General features: G+C 39.0%; 1 protein-coding gene across 2 annotated transcripts in view; it reads left to right on the forward strand.

Moving 5' to 3' along the window:
- SEMA3D (semaphorin 3D) overlaps positions 1-14,942 on the forward strand; it is a 228,315-nt gene that overhangs the window by 148,641 nt on the left and 64,732 nt on the right. For both annotated transcript variants that reach the window (XM_061413766.1, XM_061413767.1), the window contains one exon: positions 449-577. In XM_061413766.1, the coding sequence (XP_061269750.1) occupies positions 449-577 (129 nt within the window). The remainder of the gene's footprint in view (positions 1-448; positions 578-14,942) is intronic.

Consider the following 14,942-nt stretch of genomic DNA (forward strand, 5'->3'; position numbering starts at 1 on the left):
TGTGGTCACTGAGGTTGTGTCGGTTAAGTAAATACTAATTACACAATCCATTCCTCATTATGGCGTTTACTTTTTAAATTTGTGTGTGTGTGTGTTTTTACAAAGAGGGACTCCTAATTATGACATATCTTTGAATTATTTGTGAGGAGAGGGAAAGAAGAGGAGTTCCTCCATAACAGAAGCTAAATGCACGTATAATTAATTATTAATTCAGGAGACTTTGGCCTTTTTTATATTCAAGTATTTGGAATCAGCTTACCAAAGTTTATTGAGTTATCTTTTCTTCAGCTGAGCAGATTTTTCAAAATCTGAAAGGGAAATTTACAAAACAATATATTCTGATGTAAGCAGTAAACATCTTTGGTTTCATGTCGTAAAACTGGTCTATTGTCAATAGTGTCTGCTGGTAAACTCTTAGAAGTCTTGTGTATTCTTTTCTCCCTTGCAGATGAGTACCTCTACTCTGGAACAGCTTCTGATTTCCTTGGCAAAGATACTGCATTCACGCGGTCCCTTGGGCCTACTCATGACCACCATTACGTCAGAACTGACATTTCAGAGCACCACTGGCTCAATGGTTAGTGATTTTCACACTTTAGATTTTTTTTTGCCTTTGCTTTTGAGTAGATAAGGAACTCAGGATTATTTGTTCAGATGTGTTTTGGAAGTTATTTAGCTCAATATATAAAATACATTTGAAAGAGTTTCTCTCTGTGTTAGATCTCCAGGACTCGTTGCATATATGATAATAATAATAGCTAACATTTATTGTGCTGTGGTCCTTGACATTGTTCCATGCTCTACTTGATTTTTTTAAAATATTCACAGTTTTAATGTGAGGGATGTGTTATTATTGTTATGTGCTTTTTAAAGATGAATAAACTGAGGTAAAGAGAAGTTGAGTAATTTGGTCAAGGTCTTAGAACTTGTCAGTTGCTGAGCTGGAATTCAAGTTGGCAGTCTTTCTCCTGTAGCCTGTTTTTTAATGACTAAGCCAAATGCTGTCTATGAACATAATAGAAAAGGGTCAGATTGTAATGCTAACTTCTTTTGCTGAAAAAAAAAGTTTTTCTTTTAGTTAAAACATGTTTCTCCAAAATTTTAAGCATATTGATATTAGTTCGATTATTTTTGTGTTTAAGGTCATACAGCATTTAGGGTTTCTAACAACAAAAAAGACCTCCTAAATGAATTTATTTAATGGAAGGAATGGTGAAAGCCTGTTTTTTTTTTTTTTTTCCTTTTGCCCTATTGCCTTCCAAGAGGTCAGGTTTTTATCATGATTTTCTAGTTTTTCAGTTAACATAGGAACTTATTTCACCATATGGCAGAATAACTTAACACTGCTATTTAAGCAGACACACAGCATTTCCCATTCCCACTAAAACCCATAAATATTAGGTTTTAGGGGAGGAGGCTTGGGTAGAGATTTCCTTGGGGCTATCTCTGTATCTTTCAGTATCATTCAAGCAGTGACAACATAAACAAAAGGGAAAAACACTTTTAAAACATTTCTTTAGTCAAAACCTCCAGATCCATTTGTTTACACAACAATGTGATCCATTGACCAAGAGAGAACCCTATTAATAGAGTAAACAAACTTAGAATATCCCCAACTAAGTGATTACTATTAACTTCTTAACACTTGTGCAAGGCAGGACCATATCCTTGAATATTGCGAGGTTTTCGTGGCAATAACTTGGTTTGAGAATGACTCCATAGATTTTACCAGCAGAAAAGCTTAGTTTTCTGTTCAGGTAACAAAATAGTATGGCTTTAAAGTCAAGTATAAATTGTATTTCCTAGTCTTGGGATGGTAAATGTCATCATATTGCCACTCATTTAAGAGATTATTCTATTTTTTCCTTACCAGTGGCATGTCCAGAAGAAGTCAGCAGTATTGCTAAGACAATAAATGTGAGAAATATGTATTCAGCTTTTATTTGTCTAGCATGCTGTTCTTAGTGCTATGAGAAGAGAATTACAAAGTAGGAAACTTGTGTTGGTTTAACTTGTTACTGATGAGCAGCTTTTAGGGTCCTATGATATACTGAATGCTGTTCTGCCCATTAGGCCTGCAGGGATTATAGGGGAGGGTTGCCAACCTCCTGGATGATGAATGCCCAGAGCATCAGAAGAGATGGTTCATGGGGCTGAAAAGCTGTGAATGTTTTCCTGAAACTATTGTGAAGTTACCTATTATTTAATTTTTTATTTCAGTTATTTATTTTATTGAAGTATAATTGATTTACAATGTTGCATTAATTTATGCTATATAGCAAAATGAATCAGATATATTTGATATAGCTATTGAATATAGCTCTCTGTGCTATACAGTTGGAATTTGTTGTTTATCCATCCTGTATATACTGGTTTGCATCTCCTAATCCCAGACTCCCAGTCCTTTCATCCCCCACCTCTCTTGCCCTTGGCAATCTATGTCTGTGAATCTGTTTCTGTTTCACAGATTTGTTCATTTGTGTCTTATTTTAGATTCCACATTTTGCTTCATATAATAATCTGTAGTTCCATGCATAATGCTGCAAATGACATTATTTCATTTTTTTTTTAATAGCTGAGTATTATCCCATTATCACTTACTTCTTGGAAGGAAAGTTATGTCCAACCTAGATAGCATATTCAAAAGCAGAGACATTACTTTGCCAACAAATGTCTGGCTAGTTAAGGCTGTGGTTTTTCCAGTGGTCATGTATGGATGTGAGAGTTGGACCGTGAAGAAGGCTGAGCACCGAAGAATTGATGCTTTTGAACTGTGGTGTTGGAGAAGACTCTTGAGAGTCCCTTGGACTGCAAGGAGATCCAACCAGTCCATCCTAAAGGAGACCAGTCCTGGGTGTTCATTGGAAGGACTGATGCTGAGGCTGAAACTCCAATACTTTGGCCACCTGATGCAAAGAGATGACTCACTGGAAAAGACTCTGATGCTGGGAGGGATTGGAGGCAGGAGGAGAAGGGGACGACAGAGGATGAGATGGCTGGATGGCATCACTGACTTGATGGACGTGAGTTTGAATGAACTCCGAGAGTTGGTGATGGACAGGGAGGCCTGGCGTACTGTGATTCATGGGGTCGCAAAGAGTCCAGACATGACTGAGAGACTGAACTGAACTGACTGAACTGATTATCCCATTGTATATAAATATACCACATCTTCTTTACCTTCTTTATCCATTCATCTGTTGACAGGTTAAATTCTTTTATTTTGTGTCTTTTTTTTAAGGTATAATTGACAAATAACATTTCACTAGTTTCAAGTGTATAACATAATAGTTGATACTTGTATACATCGTGAAATGATCACCATAATAAGCCTAGCTAACTTCTGTCAACACCTATAGAGAATTTTCCTTCTTGTGATGAGAACTTAGGATTTACTCTTAGCAACTTTCAAGTATTCAATAAACTGTTTTTAATTATAGTCACCATGATGTCAGACTTTATTTTTTTGGGCTCCAAAATCACTGCAGATGGTGATTGCAGTCATGAAATTAAAAGACGCTTACTCCTTGGAAAGAAAGTTATGACCAACCTAGATAGCATACTCAAAAGCAGAGACATTACTTTGCCAACAAAGGTCTGTCTAGTCAAGGCTATGGTTTTTCCAGTGGTCATGTATGGATGTGAGAGTTGGACTGTGAAGAAAGCTGAGCGCCAAAGAATTGATGCTTTTGAACTGTGGTGTTGGAGAAGACTCTTGAGAGTCCCTTGGACTGCAAGGAGATCCAACCAGTCCATTCTGAAGGAGATCAGTCCTGGGTATTCCTTGGAAGGACTAATGCTAAAGCTGAAACTCCAATACTTTGGCCACCTCATGCTAAGAGTTGACTCATTGGAAAAGACCCTGATGCTGGGAGGAATTGGAGGCAGGAGGAGAAGGGGACGACAGAGGATGAGATGGCTGGATGGCATCACCGACTCGATGCACATGAGTTTGGGTAAACTCTGGGAGTTGGTGATGGACAGGGAGGCCTGGCGTGCTGCAATTCATGCTGTTGCAAAGAGTCAGACATGACTGAGTGACTGAACCAAACTAAACTGAACTGATGATGTACATTACATCTCCAAAAGTTACTTATTTTATAACTGGAAAGTTGTATCTTTTGGACTCCCTTTACTAATTCCCTAATCTTAACCAGAGAATCATATCTTTGTTTTTTTATAGAGATAACTGATAATAACAGGAAGGGAAGTAAGGAGGAGGACAGAGAGAGAAGGGCCATTACACCAAAGATAGTAAAATGAGGTTCAATTCAGTTCAGTCACTCAGTCATGTCTGACTGTTTGCAACCCCATGAATCGCAACACGACAGACGTCCCTGTCCATCCCCAACTACAGAACAAAAGTGGTGGCAGTGGAGGTGGATGTGGGAATATACAGCAACAAATAATTGAAATAGAAGATATTGTTTGGGAATAGAGGAAACCAAGGATATGAGCAAGAATGCAAGAGAAGATTTGGGGTACTGAGAAAACTTTGCAATTATGGAAATCAGTGGAAAGGAAGTAATTGGAGGGAGAAAGTAGAAGTCTCACTGAATTGAATGCAGGAAACTGATGAAGAATTAGAATTATCATTTATACTTGTAGAATGTATAAGGCAGATTCCTTTAACCTTGTTGTTGTTCAGTTGCTCCGTTGTGACCGATTCTTTGCGACCCCACGCACTGCAGTACATCAGGCTTCCCTCTCCTTCACCATCTCCCTGAGCTTGCCCAAACTCATGTCCATTGAATCAGTGATGCCATCTAACCATCTCATCCTCCGTTGTCCCCTTCTCCTCCTGCCTTCAATCTTTCCCAACATCAGTTCAGTTCAGTTCAGTCACTCAGTCGTGTGCAACTTTTTGCGACGCCATGAATCGCAGCACGCCAGGCCTCCCTGTCCATCACCAACTCCCAGAGTTCACTCAGACTCACGTCCATTGAGTCGGTGATGCCATCCAGCCATCTCATCCTCTGTCGTCCCCTTCTCCTCCTGCACCCAACCCCTCCCAGCGTCAGTCTTTTCCAATGAGTCAACTCTTCGCATGAGGTGGCCAGAGTACTGAAGTTTCAGCTTTAGCATCATCCCTTCCAAAGAAATCCCAGGGCTGATCTCCTTCAGAATGGACTGGTTGGATCTCCTTGCAGTCCAAGGGACTCTTGAGAGTCTTCTCCAACACCACAGTTCAAAAGCATCAATTCTCCAGCGCTCAGCTTTCTTCACAGTCCAACTCTCACATCCATACATGACCACTGGAAAAACCATAGCCTTGACTAGACAGACCTTTGTTGGCAAAGTAATGTCTCTGCTTTTGAGTATGCTATCTAGGTTGGTCAAAACGTTCCTTCCAAGGAGTAAGCGTCTTTTAATTTCATGGCTGCAGTCACCATCTGCAGTGATTTTGGAGCCCAAAAAATTAAAGTCTGACACTGTTTCCACTGTTTCCGCATCTATTTCCCATGAAATGATGGGACCAGATGCCATGATCTTCATTTTCTGAATGTTGAGCTTTAAGCCAACTTTTTCACTCTCTTCTTTCACCTTCATCAGGAGGCTTTTTAGTTCCTCTTCACTTTCTGCCATAAGGGTGGTGTCATCTGCATATCTGAGGTTATTGATGTTTCTCCCGGAAATCTTGATTCCAGCTTGTGCTTCTTCCAGCCCAGTGTTTCTCATGATGGACTCTGCATATGAGTTAAATAAGCAGGGTGACAATGTACAGCCTTGACGTACTCCTTTTCCTATGTGGAACCAGTCTGTTGTTCCATGTCCAGTCCTAACTGTTGCTTCCTGACCTGCATACAGGTTTCTCAAGAGGCAGGTCAGGTGGTCTGATATTCCCATCTCTTTCAGAATTTTCCACAGTTTATTGTGATCCACACAGTCAAAGTCTTTGGCATAGTCAAGAAAGCAGAAATAGATGTTTTTCTGGAACTCTCTTGTTTTTTTGATGATCCAGCGGATGTTCACAATTTGGTCTCTGGTTCCTCTGCTTTTTCTACAACCAGCTTGAACAACTGGAATTTCACGGTTCATGTATTGCTGAAGCCTGGCTTGCAGAATTTTGAGCATTACTTTACTAGCGTGTGAGATGAGTGCCATTGTGCAGTAGTTTTGAGCATTCTTTGGCATTGCCTTTCTTTGGGATTGGAATAAAAACTGACCTTTTCCAGTCCTGTGGCCACTGCTGAGTTTTCCAAATTTGCTGGCATATTGAGTGCAGCACTTTCACAGCATCATCTTTCAGGATTTGAAATAGCTCAACTGGAATTCCATCACCTCCACTAGCTTTGCTCGTAGTGACGCTTTCTAAGGTCCACTTGACTTCACATTCCAGGATGTCTGGCTCTAGGTGAGTGATCACACCATCATGATTATCTGGTCATGAAGATCTTTTTTGTACAGTTCTTCTGTGTATTCTTGCCACCTCTTCTTAGTATCTTCTGCTTCTGTTAGGTCCATTCCATTTCTGTCCTTTATCAAGCCCATCTAGGTCTTTTCAAATGAGTCAGTTTTTCGTATCACGTGGCCAAAATATTGGAGTTTCAGCTTTACCATCAGCCCTTCCAATGAATATTCAGGGTCATTTCCTTTAGGACTGACTGGTTTGATCTTGCAGTCCAAGGGACTCTCAAGAGTCTTCTCCAACACTGCAATTAGAAAGCATCAGTTCTTCAGCACTCAGCCTTTTTTTGGTCCAACTCTCACAACTGTACATAACTGTTGGAAAAACAATAGCTTTGACCACATGGACCTTTGTTGGCAAAGTAATGGCTCTGCTTTTTAATATGCCGTCTAGGTTTGTCATAGCTTTTTTTCCAAGGAGCAATCATCTTTTAATTTCAAGCATCTTTTAATTTTTAATAATAAGAGGGATAGTATAACCTGGTCTGCCCTGGACATTTTCAGTTTACCTTTGCTGTTCTTTAACTCTGAGGTGTCCGAATTTAGACATAAATTATAGCTCTGTTTATGTGTAACTTAATTACCTAAGTTTAAATAATGACTGTCACTTATTTGTGACTTTGGTCAAACCTTTCTGAGCATTTAAATTTTTTCTCTAAAAATTTGGCATAAATTCTCTGGGGAATTTTCTGGCAGCCCAGTGCTTTCACTGCTGAGGGCCCAAATTCGATCCCTGGCCAGGAAACTAAGATCTCACATTCTGCGTAGTGCAGCCAAAATAAATAAGTAACACATTTAAAAAATAAAAATAACAATTTGGCATAATAATAGTATCTGTTCGCATGGTGTTACACGAATTAGATTGTATAGGGAAGTCTGATGAATGACAATTGTAAAAGCAGTTCGGTGTCAATATTGTCATCACCCTCATCGTCATTACTCCTGAAGGTGAGAGAGGTAGCAAGTGGGACTAAAGACTTGGGTGCTCTGATTCTCTGACATCTGTTTAATACTTAGCATTTTGAGATATTAACCATCTGTTCTTCCTCTGTCTCTGTAATTCTGTGATCTTATCTATTCTAATAGCTTTAAATGTTTTCTCTGTTTTAGTGTTTTCTCAAACTGTATTTTCAACTTTTTCCTGTAACTGTGCTGTGCTTAATTGCTTAGTCATGTCCGACTCTTTTTGACCCCATGGACTGTAGCCCACCAGGCTCCTCTCTGTCCATGGGGATTCTCCAGTCAAGAACACTGGTGTGGATTGTCATGCCGTCCTCCAGGGGATCTTCCCACCCAGGGATTGAATGCAGGTCTCCTGCATTGCAGGTGGATTCTTTACCATCTGAGCCACCAGGGAAGCCCCAAAATACTGGAGTGGGTAGTCTATTCCTTCTCCACAGGATCTTCCAACCCAGGAACCAAACTGGGATCTCCTGCATGACAGGTGGATTCTTTACCAGCTGAGCTACCAGGGAAGCCCCTTCTTGTAACTAAGTTATCTTAAAAATATTTATTTAAATGTCTTACATTTTCATCTCAGTTTAAACAAAAGGAACTAGTTGCCAAATATGGAAATAAGATATCTAAGCCTTGGCCTTGATTGTGCCATTGAAATCATTTGAGATTTATACAAGTTGTTTAGTGACCTTTTGCTTGAGTTTCTTTGAATAGTAAATAGATGTAGAAAACAATAATTGAATTTAAAATCTAAAATACTGGGAATCTAATTCAAAACTTTCTTGTTTTCCTTTTCTAAACTGCCCTCACCTATTTCCTGATTTTAATCTATCTTAACATTCTTAATTTCATCTACCCAGTAACCTTGAAGTTATCTTTAATTTCTTCCTCTCCTTTATCTCCCTTTGTCTAATCTATCACTAAGAGCCTTTACTTCCTTCAAAATATCAGTTGACCTTGTTTTTTCCATGGCCACCATCTTTCTTTAGGTCTCCATCACCTTGTCTCTGTTTTATTGCCCCTATCTTGTTTGTTAACCCTTTTCCCTATATCTGGTCTCTTCTGCTTCAAATTAATTTTATATAGCTTCTATCCTAGTCACTGCTATTAGGCACTTTTAAAGTATAATCTCAGTTAGTGGTATAATTTTGAAAGAATTACTATTTCCACTTTACAGTTGGGGGTAGATTAGAAATCAGATTAATAGTCTGTGGTGAGACAGTTATTGTGGGATTGAAACTCAGGTAGGTGTCTCTAGCTCTAGACACTTTATTCTTACCATTGTATGATACAGTCCACCAACCTAAATTCTGATCTTGTGATTGCCCATCTGCTGCTCTTGCAGCCTCATTACAATCAGGGTCCATATCGCCATGCCATGTTGGGCAACAGCAAACTGAAGATGTGCGTCTGCTTGTGGAGACCACAGCAAATAGAGAACATGTGGGTTAGGCAAGCAATGTGGAAGCCCTACACAGCTGTAGCCAATATTGTGAACATTTGCTAAGGGATAAACTGGCCAGAATCAGGAGAGCACAATGCGTCAGGAGACTCAGTCTGTCAGAAGCTTCCTGGTCCAAGGAAACTATGGCAGGGCAAGGGAAAAATGGTAGAAACTATATGAGATTCTTGTAAAGACATGCTAAGGGAAAAGATTGACTTGGGGGGAGGGGCATTTCTATTCTCCATTTTCAGAAGTGGCTATTTTCCAGATATAGTCAGCCTAGTATCCAAAGATAGAGGCCAGAGGAGTCATCTGGATAGTGTCAGGAATACAGGGAGACAAAAAAGCAATGGTTGTTAAAGGAGCTATGTTTGGGGGTTAGACATTATCTTATTCAACCTTCAGTTCAGTTCAGTAGCTCAGTCGTGACCGACTCTTTGAGACCCCATGAATCGCAGCACGCCAGGACTCCCTGTCCATCACCAACTCCCGGAGTTCACTCAAACTCATGTTCATCAAGTCAGTGATGCCATCCAGCCATCTCATCCTCTGTCGTCCTCTTCTCCTCCTGCCCCAAATCCCTCCCAGCATCAGGGTCTTTTCCAATGAGTCAACTCTTCGTATGAGGTGGCCAATGGTCTGGTTGGATCTCCTTGCAGTTCAAGGGACTTTCAAGAGTCTTCTCCAACACCACAGTTCAAAAGCATCAATTCTTTGGTGCTCAGCTTTCTTCACAGTCCAACTCTCACATCCATACATGACCACTGGAAAAACCATAGCCTTGACTAGACGGACCTTTGTTGGCAAAGTAATGTCTCTGCTTTTGAATATGCTATCTAGATTTGTCTAAAGTGTACTTTTTATTAATTATGTACATAGCGTAATCAGTGCAATACCTGTCACGTATCACAGTGCAGTCCACAATCATATAATGCAATGTGTAAATTTTCTTGACTACTTATTTAGCATGTACATGTGAAACTCACTCCGGGGTTTTGTTCAATTACTAAGAACTGACAGGTACTTGATATTTCAAATAATGTCACCAGTGTCAATGTCTAACTACTTTCCTCTATATATTATTGCATCATTGATTACTTTGTCTAATCCAATGCCAGAAGACATAAGAAGTATGAATACTGATTCCTTCTTTGAGAAATGAATCCGTCTATTAAATCCCTCGCCAGGAGGGTGAAAACTTGTGAAGGTGAACCCTATGGCTGTTCTAGACACAGTCTTAGGTACTTCCACACTTTTCTGTATCAACTTAATCTTAGAACACTTAAGGAAAGATACAAGTCAGAGGGTTATTCAAACGCATTAGACGTTTTTCATGAGAATTTTGAGATAAAAGTAAGAAGTATGACCATTTGGATAATGAAAACAAACAATGACGCCTCAGTTGCATATGTTTCTGTTTTCTTTCCTGGAGTAGATGAGAACTTTTGTTTTAAAATTTTTATTTCCAACATGTGGAGAAAGTTTTCATTTGAAGTTTCTCTTGGAGTACTGTTGTCTATAAATTGTTTTCCACACAGAAGGATAGCATTTTTCAAAAGTGGTATAAAAAGATACTACAAGAAGAAATAAAGGAAAATAAGCAACTCACTATGTCTTACGTCCTGTTGTAGATGTGCTCATCTGGATGAAACAATGTTCATAAGGAGAAATGAAAGTGATATGCATTTCATCAGGCCATATGGATGTATGCCATTTTCATTTGGCAGTGTCTCTTGATGTCATGCTAAAAGTTCATTTGTGAAAATGCACGATTTCAAACTCCATCCCTATTAAGGCATGTGTTTCAAATGCCAAATGGGAAAAATGTACTCTAATAAAGCACAGGTGTCTTGGGGTATGATTTTAAATTATTTAATACAACTATGCATGTCATATACTGGTGAAATGATATCTATTTTTACATAAACTTGGCAACAAGTCAGAAAAGAGTTTCTATCATAAAATACTAATATCAATATTCTAAGACATAGGACCTCAATTGAATCTGTGAGAAAGAAAACTCTCTTGCTTAAAACTGGTATTTATTTTTAACTCAAAATTACTTATTATTTAAATCACAGAATAGTGTACTGTTGGATACTAATGCTTTTTTTTCATAATTAGATTTCTTCACATAATAATAAATATTTGGCTTAAATACTTCCACCATTTAATTTGTTTATAGTACTCCAAAATAATTTTCTTACAGTAATAATTTTTTACATGAAAAAGAACCAACATTTAAGAGTCCAATAAGACCACAGTCACTGAATAAACACAGTAAGATCATTTATGTTATATATTAGTTGAAATTTAAAAGAAATACAGCTTGGAAAAATATCTACTCTATTTTGCCCCACTAATATTATAATTGGAGAAGGCAATGGCACCCCACTCTAGTACTGTTGCCCGGAAAATCCCATGGATGGAGGAGCCTGGTAGGCTGCAGTCCATGGGGTCCCTAAGAGTCAGACACAACTGAGTGATACTTTCCTGCATTGGAGAAGGAAATGGCAACCCACTCCAGTGTTCTTTCCTGGAGAATCCCAGGGACGGAGAAGCCTGGTAGGCAGCAGTCCATGGGGTCTCACAGAGTCGGGCACGACTGAAGCGACGCAGCAATATTATAATGACATTTCTGGAATGGGGACTAGGATCATACTCTAACTTTTGACCTTTTCAAATGGCAATACCTGGCAACAACACCTGGATAATGTTTTGCATAGCCAAAGAGGCTCTTCTGTGCATTTCTACGATAGAATATGAATTAACATGTTTATTTGTATTGCTTTTAGGCAGAGTACATTCCATTCTGTCATAAAGCTGTGTTTTGTTTGTTGAATTTCGCAAATAAGAGAACACCAATCAGCCCATATAACTGCTGCTTCCATCTGTGTGTCTGAGGAAAGTTTTACAAACAACTCTCTCTCAGAGTAAAAATCCTTTTTACCTGTAATGATTTTCTGTTTTAAATCACTGAGATCTCTTTTTCTCTCTGAAGAGAGAAGACTGCAAATTTTGTACCACTGTTATTTTTAAAACTATAAATTTAGCTCAGTCATGGGCTTTCATGGTGGCTCAGACAGTAAAGAATCTGTCTGTGATGTGGAAGACCCGGGTTTGATCCTGGGTTGGGAAGATCCCCTGGAGAAGGGAATGGCAACCCACTCCAGTATTCTTGCCTGGAGAATCCCATGGATAGAAGAGGGTATACAGTCCATGGGGTTGCAAAGAGTTGGACCTGACTGAGCGACTAACACTTACTGTGTTATTTTTATTTTATTTTTTTTAATTTAATTTAATTTTATTTTTTAACTTTACAATATTGTATTGGTTTTGCCATATATTTAAAAGTATAAATTCAACTCAATCATGGCAGTAGTTCTGATACTAAAATTACAAAGGGTCATCAGGCTGCAAAGAGGTAAGAACTATGATAAATTCTACTTGTGTCGTCTCCATTTTAAGCTATGTATTTGTTGAGATAAAACTAGCCAATTGCATTCCTATAATTTCTGTATCAGTTCAGAAATCCTAGCTGTCCAAGGAACTCTCAAGAGCCTTCTCCAACACCACAGTTCAAAAGAATCAATTCTTCTGCACTCAGGTTTCTTTATAGTCCAACTCTCATACCCATACATGACTACTGGAAAAACCATAACTTTGACTAGATGGATCTTTGTTGGCAAAGTAACGTCTCTGCTTTTGAAGGTTGGTCATATCTTTTCTTAGGTTATGCCTAAGCTTGGTCATAACTTTTCTCCCAAGGAGTAAGCGTCTTTTAATTTCATGGCTGTAATCACCATCTGCAGTGATTTTGGAGCCCCCCAAAATAAAATCTGCCACTGTTTCCACTGTTTCTCCATCTGTTTGCCATGAAGTGATGGGATCAGATGCTATGATCTTCGTTTTCTGAATGTTGAGCTTTAAGCCAACTTTTTCACTCTCCTCTTTCACTTTCATCAAGAAGCTTTTTAGTTCCTCTTCACTTTCTCCCATAAGGGTGGTGTCATCTGCATATTCGAGGTTATTGATATTTCTCCTAGCAGTCTTAATTCCAGCTTGTGCTTCATCCAGCCCAGCACTTCTCATGAGGTACTCAAGTTAAATAAGCAGGGTAACAATATACAGCCTTGACATATTCCTTTCCCTATTTGGAACCAGTCTGTTCTTCCATGTCCAGTTCTAACTGTTGCTTTCTGACCTACATACAGATTTCTAAAGAGGCAGATAAGATGGTCTGGTATTCCCATCTCTTACAGAATTTTCCACAGTTTATTGTGTTCCACACAGTCAAAGGCTTTGGCATAGTCAATAAAGAAGAAATAGATGTTTTTCTGGAACTCTCTTGCTTTTTTGATAATCCAGTGAATGTAGGCAATTTGATCTCTCATTCCTCTGCCTTTTCTAAATCCAGCTTGAACATCTGGAAGTTCACAGTTCACACACTGTTGAAGCCTGGCTTGGAAAATCAGAGCATTACTTTACTACTGTGTGAGATGAGTGCACTTGTGTGGTAGTTTGAGCATTCTTTGGCATTGCCTTTCTTTGGGATTGGAATGAAAACTGAACTTTTCAGTCCTGTGGCCACTGCTGTTTTCCAAATTTGCTGGCATATTGAGTGCAGCACTTTCACAGCATCATCTTTTAGGATTTGAAGTAACTCACCTGGAATTCCATCACCTCCACTAGCTTTGTTCATAGAGATGCTTCCTAAGGCCCACTTGACTTTGCATTCCAGGATGTCTGGCTCTAGGTGAGTGATCATACCATCATGATTATCTGGGTCATGATCTTTTTTGTATTGTTCTTCTGTGTATTCCTGCCACCTCTTCTTAGTATCTTCTCCTTCTGTTAGATCCATACCATTTCTGTCCTTTGTTGAGCCTATCTTTGCATGAAATGTTCCCTTGGTATCTCTAATTTTCTTGAAGAGATCTCTAGTCTTTCCCATTCGTTTTGTTTTCCTTTATTTCTTTGCACTGATCACTGAGGAAGGCTTTTTTATCTCTCTTTCTGTTCTTTGGAACTCTGCATTCAAATGGGTATACCTTTCCTTTTCACTTTTCTTCTTTTCACAGCTATTTGTAAGGCCTCTTCAGACAGCCATTTTTGTTTTTTGCATGTATTTTTTCTTGGGGATGTTCTTGATCCCTGTCTCCTGTATAATGTCATGAACCTCCATCCATAGTTCTTCAGGCATTCTGTCTATCAGATCTAATCCCTTGAATCTATTTGTCATTTCCACTGTATAATCCTAAGGGATTTGATTTTGGTCATACATGAATGGTCTAGTGGTTTTCCCTACTTTCTTCAATTTTACTCTGAATTTGGCAATAAGGAGTTCATGATCTGAGCCATAGTCAGCTCCCGGTCTTGTTTTTGCTGACTGTATAGAACTTCTCCATCTTTGACCATAAAGAATATAATCAATCTGATTTCAGTATTGACCATCTATCTGGTGACGTCCATTTGTAGAGTCTTCTTTTGAAGAGGGTGTTTGCTATGACCAGTGCATTTTCTTGGCAAAACTTTATTAGCCTTTGCCCTGCTTCATTCTCTACTCCAAAGCCAAAGTTGCCTGTTACTCCAGGGGTTTCTTGACTTCCTACTTTTGCATTCCAGTCCCCTTAATGAAAAGGACATCTTTTTGGGGTGTTAATTCTAAAAGGTCTTGTAGGTCTTCATAGAACCATTTTAGCTTCTTCAGCATTACTGGTCATGGCATAGACTCGGATTACCGTGATGTAGAATGGTTTGCCTTGGAAACAAATAGAGATCATTCTGTCATTTTTGAGATTGCATCCAAGTACTGCATTTTGGAGTCTTTTGTTGATTATGGTGGCTACTCCATTTCTTCTAAGAGATTCTTGTCCACAGTAGTAGATATAATGGTCATCTGAGTTAAATTCACCCATTTCAGTCCATTTTAGTTTGCTAATTCCTAAAATGTCAACGTTTACTCTTGCCATCTCCTATTTGACCACTTCCAATTTGCCTTGATTCATGGACCTAACATTCCAGGTTCCTATGCAATATTGCTCTTTATAGCATTGGACTTTGCTTCTATCACCAGTCACATCCACAGCTGGGTGCTGTTTTTGCTTTGGCTCCATTTCTTCATTCTTTCTGG

This window comes from Bos javanicus, chromosome 4, assembly GCF_032452875.1.
Source record: "Bos javanicus breed banteng chromosome 4, ARS-OSU_banteng_1.0, whole genome shotgun sequence".
In the NCBI taxonomy this organism is placed as follows: domain Eukaryota; kingdom Metazoa; phylum Chordata; class Mammalia; order Artiodactyla; family Bovidae; genus Bos; species Bos javanicus.